General features: G+C 43.7%; 2 protein-coding genes across 3 annotated transcripts in view; one reads left to right on the plus strand and one right to left on the minus strand.

Moving 5' to 3' along the window:
* The window catches only part of TXNDC5 (thioredoxin domain containing 5), a 21400-nt gene extending 16491 nt beyond the window's left edge, over window positions 1-4909 (plus strand). For both annotated transcript variants that reach the window (XM_057369117.1, XM_057369118.1), the window contains exons 8-10: window positions 1189-1271; window positions 4073-4202; window positions 4770-4909. In XM_057369117.1, coding sequence (XP_057225100.1) covers window positions 1189-1271; window positions 4073-4202; window positions 4770-4892 — 336 coding nt within the window. In that variant the 3' untranslated portion in view covers window positions 4893-4909. The remainder of the gene's footprint in view (window positions 1-1188; window positions 1272-4072; window positions 4203-4769) is intronic.
* The window catches only part of BMP6 (bone morphogenetic protein 6), an 89380-nt gene continuing 76723 nt past the window's right edge, over window positions 4770-17426 (minus strand). Inside the window, exons 5-7 of the mRNA XM_057369116.1 lie at window positions 10000-10076; window positions 7826-7936; window positions 4770-7734 (exon numbers count right to left, since the gene is read on the minus strand). Coding sequence (XP_057225099.1) covers window positions 7585-7734; window positions 7826-7936; window positions 10000-10076 — 338 coding nt within the window. The 3' untranslated portion in view covers window positions 4770-7584. The remainder of the gene's footprint in view (window positions 7735-7825; window positions 7937-9999; window positions 10077-17426) is intronic.

Genomic DNA, 17426 nt, shown 5'->3' on the forward strand with positions numbered 1-17426 from the left:
TTTTTTTTTTTTTTTTTTTTTTTTTTTTTTACTTGACCTCATATTTGGATGATCCCAATGAGCTGGTGTCACTACAATGCCGAAAATAATTAGTTGTCTTTCTATTTTTATAGAAATAACACAAACCACATGTGACACAAATTTCCACTTCTGCCTTGCACTCACAAGCACACACACAAACAGGAAAGGATTGTTGGGGAWTTTTTTTGCCAAATAATACTTCATTTAATTATTTCTGATTGTTTAGAAATTAGAAAGTATTAAAGTATAATTTTTAATTTCTAAATAATTATTTAGAGGAAATAAAACTTCATCCTAGTGAAATAATTCCATGAACTAACAATTATTTACAGAAGTGTTTAAAGGTACTCTATAATTTGGATTTTCAAATTTTTTTTGGCTTCATAAATTTACTGGGGTTAAAATAGAATTGATAGTATGATCAGCTGCGATCTTGTTTTTCTTTTGCTTTCATTTGATTTTGAAGCTTTTATAGGCATGAGATTTATTTATTCGTTTTTATTCCATCCCACCCTTAAGGGTCTCACACAAAAAATGAAGTTTCAGGTCCATGCTCTCATATGAGACCATAAGCAATGTGCTGTCCTCCCATCATTCCCTTGCTCCTGATACTACCAAGAACACTTACTGGCATTCATGCAAATGTAATGTTATGATGCCATCTTGACAGGCAAATCTGTGGTTTTGGTAACAGTCTTTTTCTGTGCATGCAATGCAGGGACAGAGAGAACAGGGAGAACAGCTCTTGAGACATCACTCGTGTGCCTTCAATACCTGATTAAAATATCAGATGGCCATTACATGCTTGAAGCCAATTCCTCTAAGTGCTGTTCCTTGAAAYATTGTGCATTAAAATAAAAGTGATTTATTACCTTGACTGAAAATTTGGATACAGGCAAATCCTCTGAAAATAGGAAAGCTTTGTTTCTCCAGTTTTGGATGAGATTCAGTGTAAAATACACTTTTTTCTGCATCTCYCTAGGGAAGGAGAGTAGCTGAGAATTAAGTCAGGTCTGCTGCTGCTACTCTTGTTTATATTACCAATAATATTATCTTTTCCAATTTCAGTTTCCCTTTTAGGTAGGTAAAAGCTCAGTAGGCTGATGTTGTATATGTAAAAAGTTTTGACATTTTTTTCTCTGTTTTTCTTTTCTTTTTATGGAGCAGGCTGCAGTGCTTTCTCTCTCTGAAAAAGACTTTGATGCAACCATTGCTAGGGGGATCACCTTTATTAAATTCTATGCTCCATGGTAAGAAGTTTGCAACTGTTGTTGTTCAGGATTATTGTTTGTCTAAGATTTGAGTGCATTAGTTGCTGTAGGTCTTTGAGCTGTAATACTGTATTTGTTGTCTCAATCTAAACTGTGAATTAGCTGAAGAATTGCCTGTGTGTGTGTGTTGGCAAGAGTTGTAGCAAAAAAAAGTTCAGACTGGTTTAGCTCTCTTGAGCTGCCTTTCGGGGGAAAGGCTGACACWGAAGCTTTCTCCAGGTAATGCTGGGGTAACAAGGAGAGTCAAGCTTTTTTTACAGGCTCAGCATGCTCCTGTCCCTGGATTAGGGTAAGGTGAGGACAGCATATCACCATATCTCAATGCTGAGAAAGGAGAGGATGCTGGCCTTAGGACCCTCTCCAACTTCGCTTGGAAGCTTTACTTGAGCACCTGAGTTTTGGTACAGGCTGTTGATCAATGGTTAATTAATTGCCTGTTACTCTGYAAGTAACTGTCAAAAACGTAATTTGCACAAGTAATAATTATAAGATGTTCTTAAAGAGTGTATGTTCATTTGGCATGTTTGTAGAGTAACCCAAGGTAGAAGTGTACAATGCAGATGGAGTACATGTACACATCCAACAGAAGGCATTGGAGGGGGAAATGAAAGTTAACATCCTGTCTGGCATTGCCATTACTGCTRTATCCAGCAGAGCCTGGCACCCCAGCTGGGTTAAGACCTCAGTATTACAAACTTGTAGAACAAGTATTTCCCCCTTTTTCTTACTATTCCCTTTCTGAAAGAAAGAAAAGTTTCATGGTTCTCTCTCTGGTTTACAGAATAACCTTACTTGTGCCTCCATTGAATTTAATGAAACTTGCATGCCAGGTTGCTCATCCATTGCTGGTGTTTTAGCCAACAGAAGGAAGCCTAATGTAGGGGAGAGATTAAAATTATGGTGTACTTCACTGTGTGAAAGACAGACATCTCTGATTTAATCACTAGCATTCTATTAACACAGTATGTAACATATAGAAAGATCTTTTGTTTGGGGTGTAAAAGGCCCCATTACAAAGCAACACAAGCAAATTGCAATCTATATTTAGATGTGGTCAGGCATATCAAAATACTGCAGCTTAACTTTGACAGTAGGCACGGATGTGTTTCTTACTGTAGACAAGAAGTGCCTGGGAACGTTTCATTCCATGTAAGTTCAATGCTGCAGGTTTTTCCAGTGTTGCCACCCTTTCCACCACAGTGGTTTGCTGCTTGAGAGCCACATCTATGCTCTCTTCCATCTGAAGGACCTGCTTTTGGATGTGTGCAAGTTTCTGCCGCCAACGTGTTCAGAAATACCCTGCCCACAGCGCGCACACCCCTCATCATCTGCTGTTCTTTCCTCACTGCCTTTATCCCCTCTGTACTCTGGGAGGGACTTAGATTGACTCTGTGCCTGTGCTGCTTCAGCCCCACCAGCAGAACTGCCTAGGAAATTGAATTCACATCTGTGCTCAGAGCAGCTTCCAGTCTGATTTCTGAACCGAGGGCTTGCTGGCATATCTGCTAGTTTGCTATCTGGGGCAACTTCTTTTGGGAAAGTTTGMGATCACAAAATGCTCCCCTTTTGATCAGCTTTTATTAACAATACCATGTCCTCAGCTCATGGAATTCTGCTGGGTCTCACAGACAGGACCAGTGTTGGATGGCAGGCTGAGAAACAGTGGTTCAGGATGTAGCAATGAGTGTTGCCTGGCTGCAATGCTCAGAAAGCCACCATTTAGGAAAATGCTTCCTATATTTATGTAGCTTATATCCTGGTTTTAGCTCTGAAAGTCAGGCTTGTGACTGCCTGGAGTGCTCTGCATATAAATGACCATATTCTCTTCCAAGTGGGTTAGCTTATGTAGGGCTCAGCAAACACTATTATGTGTGCTTTCTAGTTCTGTCTTTCAGTTAGTTTTGGATAAATATTAATGTTAACCTGCATAGTAAGMACAAAATCATCCTGTTCTAGAGTAGTTTTTGTGCATGGTCAGAAATGCTTTTATACTGTCACTGTGTATTAACAAGGTGGCTTAAATATCCACTGGCTTGCATTAAGAAAACTTTTGCTGAGACATCTCTCATTATTTTTGTAAATGCTCTGATCCAGCCTTGAGGCAATTATGGTTCTGTTTTAATAACCCAATTAAGGTGCAGCTGGATTAGAACAGAATGAGCAATGCAGCTTTAAAGTTTAAAGTGCTTTGGGAATTCTTCTTAAAGTCAGTAAGAAGTTCACATTAGGAACTTGGCTAAGCCAAGTTCAAAATATAAACAAAATGAATGCTTTACTATGCATTGGTCAAGGAGGCCATTAGGAACTGGAAGAAATTTAATAGGGAAATTAAAATCTCATTTAACTAATTAAATTTGGACWATGTAGCTTTGGCATAACTGGCATATGCTACCTGAAAACTTTATTTGTACTACAGACATTCTGTGTCTTCCTAAAAGCATTTTTGTTTCCAAGAGACCTTTTTTCCCCCCCCAATTAAATATTCTCTGTGCTTGTCTTTATTTGGCTTCATATTCCTCTGTGGGGTAAAATGTTTATGCATTGACATCTAGAATACCATTCTAGGCAAGGGTAACAAAGGCGAGAAAGTACTTCAGTGCTTAACTTAAATAAAATCACTTGTTTTCTTAGCTCATCTGCTGACAGTGCAAGGGAGTTGGAGGGCCAAATCATTGGGGGATAGGAAAGGCAGCTAGTTAAACTTACAGCAATTGCAGCAAGACAGTAGAGATAAAATGGAAAGTGTATCTGCTAAACAAATCTCCCTCTTTTGTTTCTAGGTGTGGTCACTGTAAGAACTTGGCTCCAACCTGGGAGAACCTTGCCAAAGAGCAATTTCCAGGTTTGACTGATGTCAAAATAGCAGAAGTAGACTGCACTGTGGAACGTAACGTCTGCAACAGATTTTCTGTAAGTGTGAAAGTTCTGAAATGAMTGGGACAGTATTTTGTACCAAATGTTGGAGGCTCAAGCGTGCAGCCCAACTGGCTCCTGCATTCCAGGTGTCTAGTCGTTGTACAGCTGTGGTCTCTGCTAGCCAAAAAGAGGCAGCTGGTGACACMATTTCTTTCCTGAACGGTTTGTTCAGACTTGATCATTCTCATATTGGACAAAGCTGAAGAGTTCCTGCTTGAGTAAGCCTGTCTCTCTGCAAGCATAGGGGCAGTCTTGCGATATCCCATGCCAGATTCTGTTCCTAGAAAAAAGACATCTTTAAGAGCTGGTAGGCAGAYATTTGAAGACAGAGCTGGAGCTGCTGTTTCAAGGGCCTAGAGGAACAAGTGTTAACCCATTCTCTTAAAAATGTTCAGAATGCAGGTTGGCATTGAAAGTTCTGCTGTGGGTATGGTTTTCTAAATTAAAATGGCTTACTGTTTTAGAGGGGTTTGATGGCTTTTCAAAATCAGGTAAATATGAGTGATGGATACAAGTTTGAACATTAATAGCAAGTTTCTTTTTTACGTGTGTTTTTTGAAGGTACGTGGTTATCCTACACTTCTGCTTTTCCGAGGTGGAAAGAAAGTCAGTGAACACAACGGAACGAGAGACCTTGAATCACTGCATAGCTTTGTCTTGCGTCAGGCAAGGGATGAATTGTAATAAAAGTCTGGATGCTCTGTCCCTGGCTGTCTTTGTACAGTAGCTGAGGGATTTCTATCTTCGCTAATTTTCAAATAGTGTATTTGGGGGGTGGGGCTTTTTYTGTTTCTTTGTTTCTAGGAAATGGAATGTACTAAACTTTGGTATCTTCCCCTTGTGTGTGTGTTAGAGACATGCCACTCTGTGTGTGAAGGAAAGTTAACAAGTAGTTACTGTGCAAATCAAGATATTTTCAGCATTGGTAGTTGCACTGCATTTCTGCATTCCCGCAATGAAGTGTAAATGGTTTCCTTTGAGACCAAAATACATTAAAAAACCCAACTGAAGGGTAGCAGTAAAATATTTTTGTCTTCAGGTTAAATCTGGTTAAATGATCTTACAATTTAATAATCCTTACAAACTGCTTACCGTTACTAGAAAGGCAAAAGCTACAGCTGTGTTGAGTCACTTTTGCCTMTAGAAATGTCCTTAAACCCTATCTGTCTTAATACAGCTGCTGAAAGGTTGAAAGCACACACACCTTTGGAAGATACCAGGCCACCATGAACTGGTTATTTCCTGTTAATCCTCTCAGCATGGGAGGTCCAGCCATAATGAGAGTGATGGTACTGTMACATGTGCCTGAACATTACTGATGCCATAGTGTACGTTTCACATGGATTTCCACAGGCTGCTGCCATCCAGCTCCAGAGGCACAACTATGCTCTACTTCTTTAGAGCCAGAGTGAAAAAATAGGTGCTGTTATAACTGCTCTGTTAATGGTAAATGGTCAGTTAGACTCCAGAGATGATGACGTGTTTCCTCCCCCTGCCTGAATCCAGAYATTGTGCTGACCTGCTCCTTAGTCAGAGTACCTAGACATCAACAAGTAGTACAATTTTTAATACTTTTCTTTTTTCCCATTCAGCTGTTCTACAGTAGTGTAAAATAGTTCCCCCCTCTTCTTGAGCCTTAACCTTTTTCCAGGTTGTAAGCATTGATAAGTTTGAATGCTAGGACCACACACTTTGTGGTGTCTTGGATTATAATATGAATCTATTCTTTGGTGCATACGATGTTCCGTAAGATGTTAGACTTAATTGAAAGCCAAAGAATTTACATTGCAGAGACTGTCACAATACAAAGGCAACAGCAAACCAAGGACTGAATTCTGCTGTCTCATGTGCATAGGAACTCATGGAATGAGGATTGCTACAGGCTAATTTGACTAATCTGTCAAGATGCTGGGTTTTGTCCATCATATGGAGTAAATTGGGCTGCTTTTCTTTTTTTTATAAAAAAAAAGGCAAAACATCAATGAACTTTTAAACCAGTGAATTTCTCCTGTTCTTCACTGTCTGTCCAGAACTTTTGATTCTGTTTGATCTGAAAATGTGTGAAGGTGAAAAAGCCACAGTGAAAGCWAAGTGTTGTACTGGCAGATGTATTTGATCAATGTGTGTAATTCTGCCTTTCAGGAAGCCTTTATTACATTTTTAACAACTTTCTAGTGAAGCACAATCTCATGAGTTTCTTGTATAAAATCAAAGTGGTACAATTGTTTACACTGAGATTTTTTCTAAATAAAAACTTTTTWAAAAAGCAGTCTTTCTATAAATGATACAGCACAATGAATATACAGTGACAAGTGCAATAAATTATAGCTTGTATTTACAAGAAGCCTTTTAAATGCAAGTAGAGGTAAGTGCATTTAATACCAGTWTAATATTGATCAAAACAATTTGCTATTAGCTTCTGCTAGACAAACCATGGTTCTATGCTGCATATCCTTTATACCAGTTTGTTAGTTGCATGAGTTGAAAGAGAAAGATTGCAAATATTGACATTCTGTCTTCCTGTAAACAAACGGTCCAGCTAGAGAATGAATGGCCCCTAAGCTTTCMCGTCTGAATTACAGCTGTAGAAGTGTCCTGACTTCCTTCCTGGGCAAGTGGTAGTAGATGAGGCAGYTCCACATGGGGAGTGGAAGGAAGGTGCATAAGAACAAGTGTATAAATTTTTATTGCTCAGTCAGATGGTGAACTGGGAAGACTGGCCAGGGTCTGAGGTCACGGTAGTGTTTCTAACACAGGGTGTAGCCAAGCCATCTTACGCTTGCAAGATCAGAGTTGAACTGTTCTTGGAGCATAAGAGAACTGAAACATCTGCTTTGGCACAATTTTAGATGCTCACTGTCATGACAGATGTCAGGAGGAGACTAACAGTCTAGGTGCAGTAAGTGGTCCTGGCCAAAAAGATCTTGCACGAGATGTATGCTCTGTGTCTGAAGTGCTAACACCACTTTCTTTAGCTTTTCTGCCTCTCCCCCTCATCTTCCCTCTCCGCCCCCAAAAAGAGACCTCCCTTTTTTTGGGTGCTGAGTGCCCATCTGGTAAAACTGCAGCACACGTCCAAGCACCTGCTACAGGCCAAGCTGCCCTGTGAGATTAGGACCATCCCAGATAAATAAAGCGTGTGGGCATTTTGCTGCTGCCGAGCTGAGCAGCCACCATGGTGCAGGGTCAGTCTGTAAGAAGTCCAACAGTTTGCTCACAGCCTGGGGGTGGTCCCCACACCCCGTCCTCCCACAAGGCACATACATGGTGTTCTGAAGGGTGGTTCACCACATGTTTTTTTCCCAAGGTCATGAAAGCAGGGAGGGTTGTATCCAAGTTCATGGCAGCATCACGGAGTCCGTATGAAGACTGTTTGTCAGTGACATCCACAAGCTCTTACTACCATATTCCTGTATTTCTTCAAGATTACATTAGAATTATCATCGAAGTAAAGAACAGATATGGCATTTAGTTTGGTAGGTGCACAGCATGGTTTGGGAACGTAATCGGGATTCATAAGATGAACCTGTTGCCAAGAAAGGAAACACAACTGAGACACTGGTATATTGTTTACAAATTCACCTGGTGCTTYGGCACTGASCTGCCTGGAGACTTACCAGAGTTTGTACAATGGCATGATTGGTTGCGTTCATATGGGCGTTGAGTGGGAAAGAGCACTCCCCATCACAGTAGTTGGCTGCGTAGCCCTTTGGAGCGATTATCCAGTCCTTTTTAGGGAAACAAACAGAATGTGGTTCAACAGACAACTGCATGCAATTAAGAGCAGCTGAAAATTTTCCACTAACTTCTTCCTTGAGGGTGAAAATGTGTTTTCACTGAAACTGCTCAGGTTTCAGTTGGGTTTTTTTCTCTTTTTGTGGGCCATCACTTTTCCATGGACACACTGATTTTAATGTACAAAGAATGGTGCAGATCTATGTACAGCTCAACTGCCATGAACTAGGAGGGTTTTATCCCTAAACCCCTCACTGGGTTGCATTGTGAGAATTGTGGTTTGGAGGCCTTTATGTTCCAACATTTCCTGCAGGTTAGGCCCTCTCCCTGAGCTACCTTTCCTAGTTTGAGTCACAGCCACGGCTGGTGTCCCCTCATGGAGAAAACCACATATAAGCATGCACACAGGCACAATTCAACCAGGGAGCTCTGCAACAGGAATGTAAAACACTGGTGAGCTGCCTCAGAGATAACCTAGTTTACACCCTCTTAAACAGGGACACCGCTCTGCTAAGGACACTGTGGGAAATCTCAGCTGCACAGCAGCTTCTCCAAATCTGCCAGACTCCTAAAGGAGGGGCAGGATAGCCAATCTGAGTTGTGTGTGCAAGCAAGTGGCCCTGGTGGCAAGCTGAGTGCCATGCCAGGCAAAAAGGGGATTCTTCAGCAAAGGGCTAATAAAAAAATTACAGCTTGTCTGCTGCTGACACGAAAGAGCCAAAGGAAAATTAAAAGCAGCACCCCTTAACAGTAAACACTTTACCTCCCTTGGTGCTGGGCTCTGCAGGTCACCCTGCAAAAGGACGCACTGGCACATTTCACATTCATGCATCTCTTAACGATTTCCCCTCTACCTGACAACAATTATTCATGTTTGCCTGAATTTTGCTAAGCAGGCCTGAACATCCAGACATTTGGTGCAACTTTGCTAACAAGTCTGCTCTGAAGGAAACATGACTGCCCAACAACTGCAGGGGCTTCTGCCCTGCCTTGATCATCTCCCTACAACAAATAGCACCTGGATTCCARCTCTTGTGATGAGCCTTGTGCGTGGCCTTCCTTTGGCAGCATTTTACTTTTCTGCAACCAGAAAGGTGAAGGCAGTGCCTTCAAKATCATGAACTTCACTACTGGAATCCACTTCCTGCCCAAAAGCAGGGCAAGTGAGAAAAGGAAGAGGTGGAAAGATTCTGCACAAGTGAAAAGCCACTCACAAGTAATGGGGAATGTAGTCAGCACACAACCATGGCTGCAGCCAGTGGGCTGGAGTTGACACATAAGCTACAAAAAATGCTGTTGTCCCATTAGCTGAAAGAGGACTTTCATGTGTTGGGTATTACCAAAGCAGCAGAGACAGCCCTGGGATCCTGAATTATAACCTGGTAAAAATATTAGCTGATAGAAATGGGACTTCCCTCACAATGATGAATGAAAGAATGCAACAACAACAACAACAACAACAACAAAAACAAAAACAACAACAAAAAAAAAAAAAAAGAAACAAAAAACCTACAAAAGAGAAGGTGAGGGCATTCTTTGTATTGTGATGTTTGATTGCACTGTAGCCTGGTCCTAAATAACATACTCTAAAAACCTTTCAGGCCTGATGGTGTTGCAACTAAACCCAATCTTCAGCCTACCTACCGCAGGCTGTGCTAATTGTGGGGCAGGGATTGTGGAGAATTTCAAACAATGGCCAAGGCTATAATCAGGGTGATCAGTAGAAAAAAAATAGTTAAAWTCACTGTTTAACATCAGATTGTTTTTCTTATCATTAGAGGTACACAGATATAAGGCCTTGCCCGTACCGTGACTCCCRTGAGTGACAGAAAATGGCTGTATACTTGAATCCCATAAAGTATCAAGCTTTCTCTGGATCTTATCAAATGTCACAACTATCAATATTTATTTGCCATTCTCTGTGACTGGTTTTAGTGAGGAGGCACAAGGGACATTTTAAGGCATAATGGCAGACTCGAGTGGAATTACCGTGACACTGTTTAGATAACATTTCATAACAAAACGTCTGGTTTACCCAGAGAGAAACATCACACACCTGCCATCCCAAGTCCTGGAAGCTAACGTAAAGYTCATGCTTTCTGCACGCTGTTTTTAAGTCACTGCTGTTGTAATCTGTTAAAAGAAAAAGAACAAAAAAAKAATTTAGAAAATAAAACAGGCAGAGGATTGCTGGGGGCTCAGCAGTGAGAAYTGATGAGCTCCCTCAGCAGCCAAAAGGATAAGGGTGTTGAGGGACATCCAAAGCTTTTAAGCTGCCTGTGGGAATGGAGTTACTTACACCCAAGTAACAGTGACTCGGTTATAATTACTTCAGCTGTCTTTAAAGTGCTTGGAAAACACCTTCAGTAAAAGGACYTCTTAAAAATGAATCTGCTCCTTCAGCCCAGCAAAGGCTGAACCCCCACTGGGTGCTCACACTAACCCCGGTTCCTTGGCTGCATTCCAACATGTGCACCCTAGGCAGGGAGCTCGGACTGCACACATTTGCTGGGAGAGGGAATTTCAGCCCCAGGAAGTTCAGTCATCATCCTGTGCCCTGCACCAGTYAGCAGAAGCCTCAAAGCCAAGATGTCCCATAGAAAGGGAAGCTACATCCTCTCTCCTCTCTGTGCCTGACCCCCAGTGTGCCCCACGCATCTCTGTGACCCATGGCACCACCTCTGCCTGTGGACCTTTACAAACCATGCTCTGAGAAAACACWTTTCTCCTTTCCATAAACTGCTTCTCTGCACATGACAGAGCACTTGACATGCTCTCACTGTTCTCTTGCTCCTTAGTGCCCATAAGAGAGAAGATTGAGTACACGGGATGGAAAGCCCTGTCCAAAAACCTCCTCCCTTGCCATGGCACAATGTATGAGAATCTTTCAACCATGCAGAAGCTGCTTTCTCCTGATGATTTCCACAAAGTACAGCTTTTGACAGYGAGTGGAATTTCCCATTTATATTTGGAAAGAGAGGTGGCTTGGTGTGTGAACACCTGGAACCACAGCAAGCGGAGGAGCTGAGYTGTGACAGAGGGGCCTTTCAACTCCAGGTGGCTGCACAGATCCACCCTGATGGGTGGCTACTGATTTTGTCCCACCTGAGGTGACTGCTGGAGCTCAGCAGAGCAGCCACAGAAAGCACCCTTGCAGCGGGRTGGCTTGGCCACCAGCTACAGCTGCTGCTCTGTGCTTTGGACTCGATGCTAAGTGCGAGAGGAAGAGATGGCAGCAAATTCAGCCATGCAGCTGGGAGCCCATGTCTCCATCCATGTTTTCCTCCCATGAGTTTCCACAGGGGCCTTCTTCTCCCTCACAGCCCTCATTTGCAAGCAAAGGCACTCCTGTCAGCAGGCAGATGCCACAGGCCAATGTTTTTGCCTCCTGCTGCCCTGGACTTTTTGACTTAACATCCCCTCGGTGCCCCCAACATGGCTTGAAAGGGCACCCTCCCAGTGCAGCTTTCCCCAGATGCTGCAGCTGGGATASAAAAATATTTTTAGTGACTTTTTCCTTGGCTCTGAATAAGCCTTTCTTTTTCTGCCCTCCAGCACCCCCCCGCCAAAGTTTGGGAACTACATACGCAAATATTTATTCAAAAGAAAAACTATAATACTAAAAGCACATCCAACTGACATTARGGGCAGCACAGCAGTACAGCTGGGTACAGTTAACACTGAGGGCTGAAAAAAACCCTGCACCTCAAACCCAGCTTCCCAACCACCAAAGATTAGAGAGTTGTTTTTAGAAGCAGTTGGGTTTTAAACTCCAAGGATTGCATTTCAGACTTTCAATAGCTTCTCTTCAATCACGGATTTAATCAGGTGAACAGAGCTGGTTAACAGCCTGCTGCAGCATAAACATTCGCCCTTCCAGGAGCACGCGGTAGCAAGAACGGAGGCGAGTCTCTCTATTCAAGCTTTCCATTYTCAAACCAGACATACCCAGTAGAAACCAGGGTGTGGTGGTTTATTTCGGATGAAGCTTTCCAGTCCCTGGCTCAGCCCGGAATCAAATTTCTAGCATGAGATGTTTCAAAATGATTTGGTCATAATGAGGGGAAAAAAATGAGAAGATACTTTTAGTGATCAAAGGCTTACACTAAAGTACCTGAAAACACAACTTCATTGTTCTTCAGTGGAAAATATATGGTTTGTTTAGAGGAAAACCATCTGTATTTCACAGCGGAGTTGATCTATTCACAACTGAGTGGGCAAAATGATGCTACRTTCCAAACCCAGCCACAATTTACCCAAATCTGCTACAGGAAAGGGGAGAAGGCAAGGGAGGCAGAGAAAACAGGAGTGGGAAGGAAGGCTGCAAGCAATCACAAGTTTAAGAAAACACAGGGTGGAAAAAAAGAGCTGCTTAACAAGCTACATGAAGCAAAACACGTTATGAACGTGTCCTCTCTCACACTACCCCCAAAAACTCAGCTCACTGGTCGGAGTCACCTGATTCACACTCTGTGTGGAGCACTGGCTGCTCTCCATCCAAGGCGGATGCAGACAGCTCTTCCCCCTCGCTTGCCGAGCCTCAGCCTTTGTTTTCCTAAATGTCAACACACCAAACATCCCTCTTCCCTGGTTTAACCTTCCCCATGGTTAACCCGCACCCCAAGATCCCCTGCCYTCTTTTCTTGTTACATGTTTGCCCATCACATCTACTTCATGGAAGCTATTTTAGCCCAACTTCAGGGGAGTCACAAACCTTTACACAGCCTTAGCAGTGGCTTTCTGAATTGGGGAAAAAGATGCAGCAATACAGATGCACACAATCAGGACCCATTCCCTACAGTTAGGGACTTGGCATTTGCCCTAGAGCCAAGTACATTGGATGTACATCCAGTCATGGGCCTGAAGAGAAGAGGAATACACAGAGTCATGGGGTTTTGGCAGTGAGCTAAAGCTCACTGAGCTACTGAAGTTGGCTTCCGCAACACATTTTCTCCAAAGCCTGGAAAGCAGCATCAGCTACTCCAGGCYAGCACTCTCAGCTGTTTTAGCCCGAATTGCCACTCAAGGTGGTTTGCAGCACAAGATTCAGCTGCCAAGAGGCAGCAGGGTTTGTGTTTCTTCCCACAGCCTTGCAGCAGGGAGCCAGGAGGGCCAAGAGCAGGCTGGCTGCAGCGAGGAGATGCTGCCAACACCCGCAGGGCTGCCCTGCTCTGCCACAGCACAATTTGCAGGGATTGTTTGCCAGAGRCCTTCAACATCTCTGAGAGTTTAGGGAGCTGCTTTGGGAGCTCCTGGAGGCTCACTGTGGGTTTAGCAAAACTGTCTCTATTTTTTCTCCTGAACATACCAATTCAGAAATGCTAGCTTGGCATTTACAAGGCACTGCATTTAATCATGCTGCAAACAATTTTGTCTAAAACAGAGATTTWAAAAAAGCTCAAAGCCCTAGTTCTGCTCTTAAAAATAACTCCTGGAGCAGYACAGTTAAAACAGCCCAGCTTAGGTGGCTTGTCTCTGTGGTGTGTTTGCACTGAATGTTGTCTGCCTTCCCCAGGACCCAAGTTTGACTTTCTGCAAGCACAGATGTTTCTCTTAAGGCTGGACACTGGCATGTGTGTTGCTGAAAAAGGGCAACAGAACAGCCTGACCCTAATGATCTTCCTCCTACAGATACACACCCACCTTAGATTTCCTATAACTTCTCCCACGTTAAGTGCTGGCAAAGAACATATAAATATTTACTGAGGTCGATCCATCTGAGAACACCCTCGCTGCTCCCAAGGTGCCAGTTTACTGAATTCCACACAGTAATTAATTGCTTCTGTGATTCAAAATAGCTTTGACAGAGGTCTCCAAGGCCAGCCCCTTCTTCTTGGTGTTTGACTTAGGTGATTTGTCCAGATAAAGCCGGTGTAAACTGATCACACAGTTAATAACARCCCACTTCATATGAAAGTGATCTGCCTGGGTGGGAAGAAGTGACAATGCCAGGCTGATGCAAACCTGTGTGTGAAGGCACATCCAGCAATGCCGGCCATGCTGCTCCAGTCTGCATCCAAACGCTGCACTGAAGGGAAAACTATCCTGAAGGGAAGATTGACTGCCAGATAATGAAGTTTATTAACAAGGCTCTTGCCATCATGAAAGCATTTGGCCTTATTTGCCCTCAGTGTTTGTGCAAGCTGCCCCTTGCAAAATCTGCTTCCTATACACATGGGGAAATCTGTCTGGTGCCGTACATGTCTGCTGGAAGGAAAGGCCCCTAGAAGGGCCTCTCCATTTTTCATGGAGCACCTCACACCAGTCCTGGGGGCCTTATGATGGCTAAAGAGAAGGTCACAAAAAGGGAGTTTGCTTAAATTTCAAYCAGAGCAGCAAGTGCAGCCCAAAGTCAGGCACGTAATTCTCTCCATGAGGAGGGGCTGACAGGAAGGGATGTGCCTGAGGGCTGACTTGCAGAAGAGAAGGATTATCACCACTGGACAAGGTGGTGCAGAAACCGTAAATCGTGGAGTTGGCTGAAGGGCAGAGGGTCACTGCCTGTTACACTGGACAATCCCATCTCTTTGGTCAGCTGGAGGTTCAGCACGAGGCTGAGAGCACGAGTTCAACCTGCTGCAAGGTCCAGCCCAGCAAGGGCCTCCAGGCCCTGCAGACAACAGCAGARAAACACCTGSATGGTCCTCACACCCATCCTATTCCTCCACATCCTGGGCCAGACCTGGCATGTGATTTTCTGCCTCAACAGATGAAAATATTCCCTTTTCTTTCTGCTCATCCTCCTCCTGCAGCAGAACTGAGTCTCCAGGAATGCACTGATGCAGGACTCTATGTCAAAGCAGTCTGTAACAGTGGGGGTTATTCAGTTTGGCTTTATATAAACCAGTCATAATTRCATGTTTATAAAACAAGGAAATAAGCATTCTTGGCAAAAAAAAATATAGACCACTGAGAATCTTGTGCCACAGCCATAGCTTTGTACCTGAGATCTCAGTACTGACTGCAGGACAAGTGCACACCAAAGGGAGCACAGTGGGGCCCCTTTGGGTCCCTTTCCTGCCCACCCTTTCAGGTGCTCTCACCTAATTCCCTGCCCCCCCAGGTCCAGAACCAGCCTAACAGCACGCCTCATGCACTCCAAACTGAAATACTTGCCCAAATGGGGATTTGTAAAACATGCTTCCCCAAAACAACTTACAGCATCTTTTGGGAAAGGTGTTATTTTTTGGACTGAAAAATGAAAGCCCTGTGTATTGATTGACATAGAGGAAGGAGGTTTCAATCTACAAAAAAACCCATCCACACCAAACAACTGCCTTGCTCTGCAGGAGAGAATCTGCTCTCAAGCCCTGGTAGGCAGCAGCAATCCCAGCTGGGGGAAAAGCACAGACCAAAAATTTGACAAGATGTGAGATACAACAAGAGAAGAAGATGCATAGGCAAGGAGATGGACAGAAGGGAACCGCAGCATCCAAGTTCTGCTTGGTCCAGATGCATCAGGGCACCCTCAAAAGAGCCAGGCAGACTTCAGGGCTTGCCTTCTTCTTCATCCTGAGGCAAATGCTTCCTCAGCCCCACCATGCATCAGGATATTTTTATCCTCACACGTTATAAAAAAAAGAAAAGAGCCCTGTGATCTCTAATGCTAAAAACACTTTTAGGTAATTAGTGCTTTTGGAGCTGTTAAATTAAACACTTTTCAAAGAGAACAGAGTCTGAGAGTGTCTCACTTAGAAAGGAAAACAAGATGATGTAGACTCTCTTTTCTAAACACAGAAACCAACCAAACATACGTCTTAACTTTAAATTCCCCTCCTTTTCCCTGCCTTGGATCCAGCCTCAACTATATTTTGTTGACTACTGCACTGCCAAATTCCAGGTTTCAAATTAAAGCTGGTCTAAAAAAAAACCCCATGAGACCACAGAATGCCAGCTAATTTTTTTCATTTTTGTCATTTTAGTATTTCATGACCTGATGTGTGGCATAGACAAGAAAGCAGAGGAGTAAAAATGGCCCTTTTTGCCCAACATATCTGCTCCCTCTGGGGCTTTGAGTCACATTGCCTGATTTAATAGTGTGAAAATTTTATTTCARCACTGTGAAGTTTGCAGAGCTAGGGAGAGAAAGCTGGAGCTTAAAGTGCCACMAAGCAGCAATGCAGCAAGTAACTTTCCCAAAGCACTGTGAATGCATTAAAAAATTGGCTCTCGTGAAGGGAGCACAGGAGCTGAGGTACCTGAGTGGAGAACTGGCTGCACCACAGCTGGRCTTACAATACCCAGATGGATAAACTACCTGTGCCCTTGGCAAGCTCATCGTGCAGGAAAGTCACTCAGAAARCAGCTACAAGGCCCAGCTTTAAAACTGCAGCATGAAAACCTGAAGGAGACCAGGAGCAGAGCASGTCTCAGCAAGTTACATGCACAGAAGGTTCTCTGATGGCAGATTAGAGTAGAACTCCTCCTGAAATGCCACCCTGGCACTGGCCAGCCTCCCACGGGGAGGTTTGGCTGCAGAACTGGGTTATTCCTGCTGCCCTTAAAATCCACGAAGGGACATCTGACAGCCAGAGGAGTCTGGCACTTGCAGGGCATGGCATGACAACCTGCAGCCATGCTGCAGTGTGCACCGCAAGGACGTGCAAAGGCCACTAGTGACCAACTGCTGCTGGCACGCACTAGCCTAGAGGGCAAGTCCATCACCACGATGGGCTGGAGCAGTTGAGCTGAGTCAACACACAGAGCCATGCACAAACCCTGGCTGCCAGCCCTGGAAGGGCTCCCAACCTGGCTTTGGTCCCTGCAGCCTGGAGCCACCTTGGGTGCAGTGTGGCTCACCCACAACCCAAACATGCAGGAGCAGGGGACATCTGCAGATTCCCACCAGCTAAACATCAGCAGTGCTGGCTCATCTCCCTCTGCTCTGTTTGGACACACACTTAAAAGTACAGCTGCCTCTCTTCCTTGGGGCATAGTCATTTCCAGACATGGGAAAAGCAGGGATTCTATYGGAAACAAAGGGGGCAGCATAAGCAAATTAATCAAGCAACTTGCAATACGTTGAAATGTTTGAGAGGAAAGAAGGAACTCAGTGAACCAAGGGCTTGTAGCACTGTGGTGATGGAAAACAGAAGACTCAATTTTTGTCAAAATGTCATTGTTACTCTACTGCCCCATCAGCCCACAACAGCACTCACAAGGCTGCTGTGTAACACCTGCAATGTGCAACCTCTCCATAGAAAATGWGCAAATTTCTTTGCCTGCCTGGAGATGTACTTCACCATGTGCACACTGATGTTCTCACAAGGTAAAATAAAAAAATAAATAAAGCATCTCATGCTGTCCTACCATGTTTTTTATGAAGAAAACTGAAAGAGGATTCTGCTGGGAACTCATATATGCAGCRCCATAAATCTCAGTGTATACAGAGATACAGGAGTCTTTTAAATACTGCACAGCACAGGGCATAATTCTAGACAAACACTGCGTAGCAAGCAACCTACAAGCACAAGAGCTGTGGCC

Source organism: Malurus melanocephalus, unplaced genomic scaffold (genome assembly GCF_030028575.1).
Source record: "Malurus melanocephalus ecotype Western Australia unplaced genomic scaffold, MMel_1.1 scaffold_103, whole genome shotgun sequence".
NCBI lineage: Eukaryota > Metazoa > Chordata > Aves > Passeriformes > Maluridae > Malurus > Malurus melanocephalus.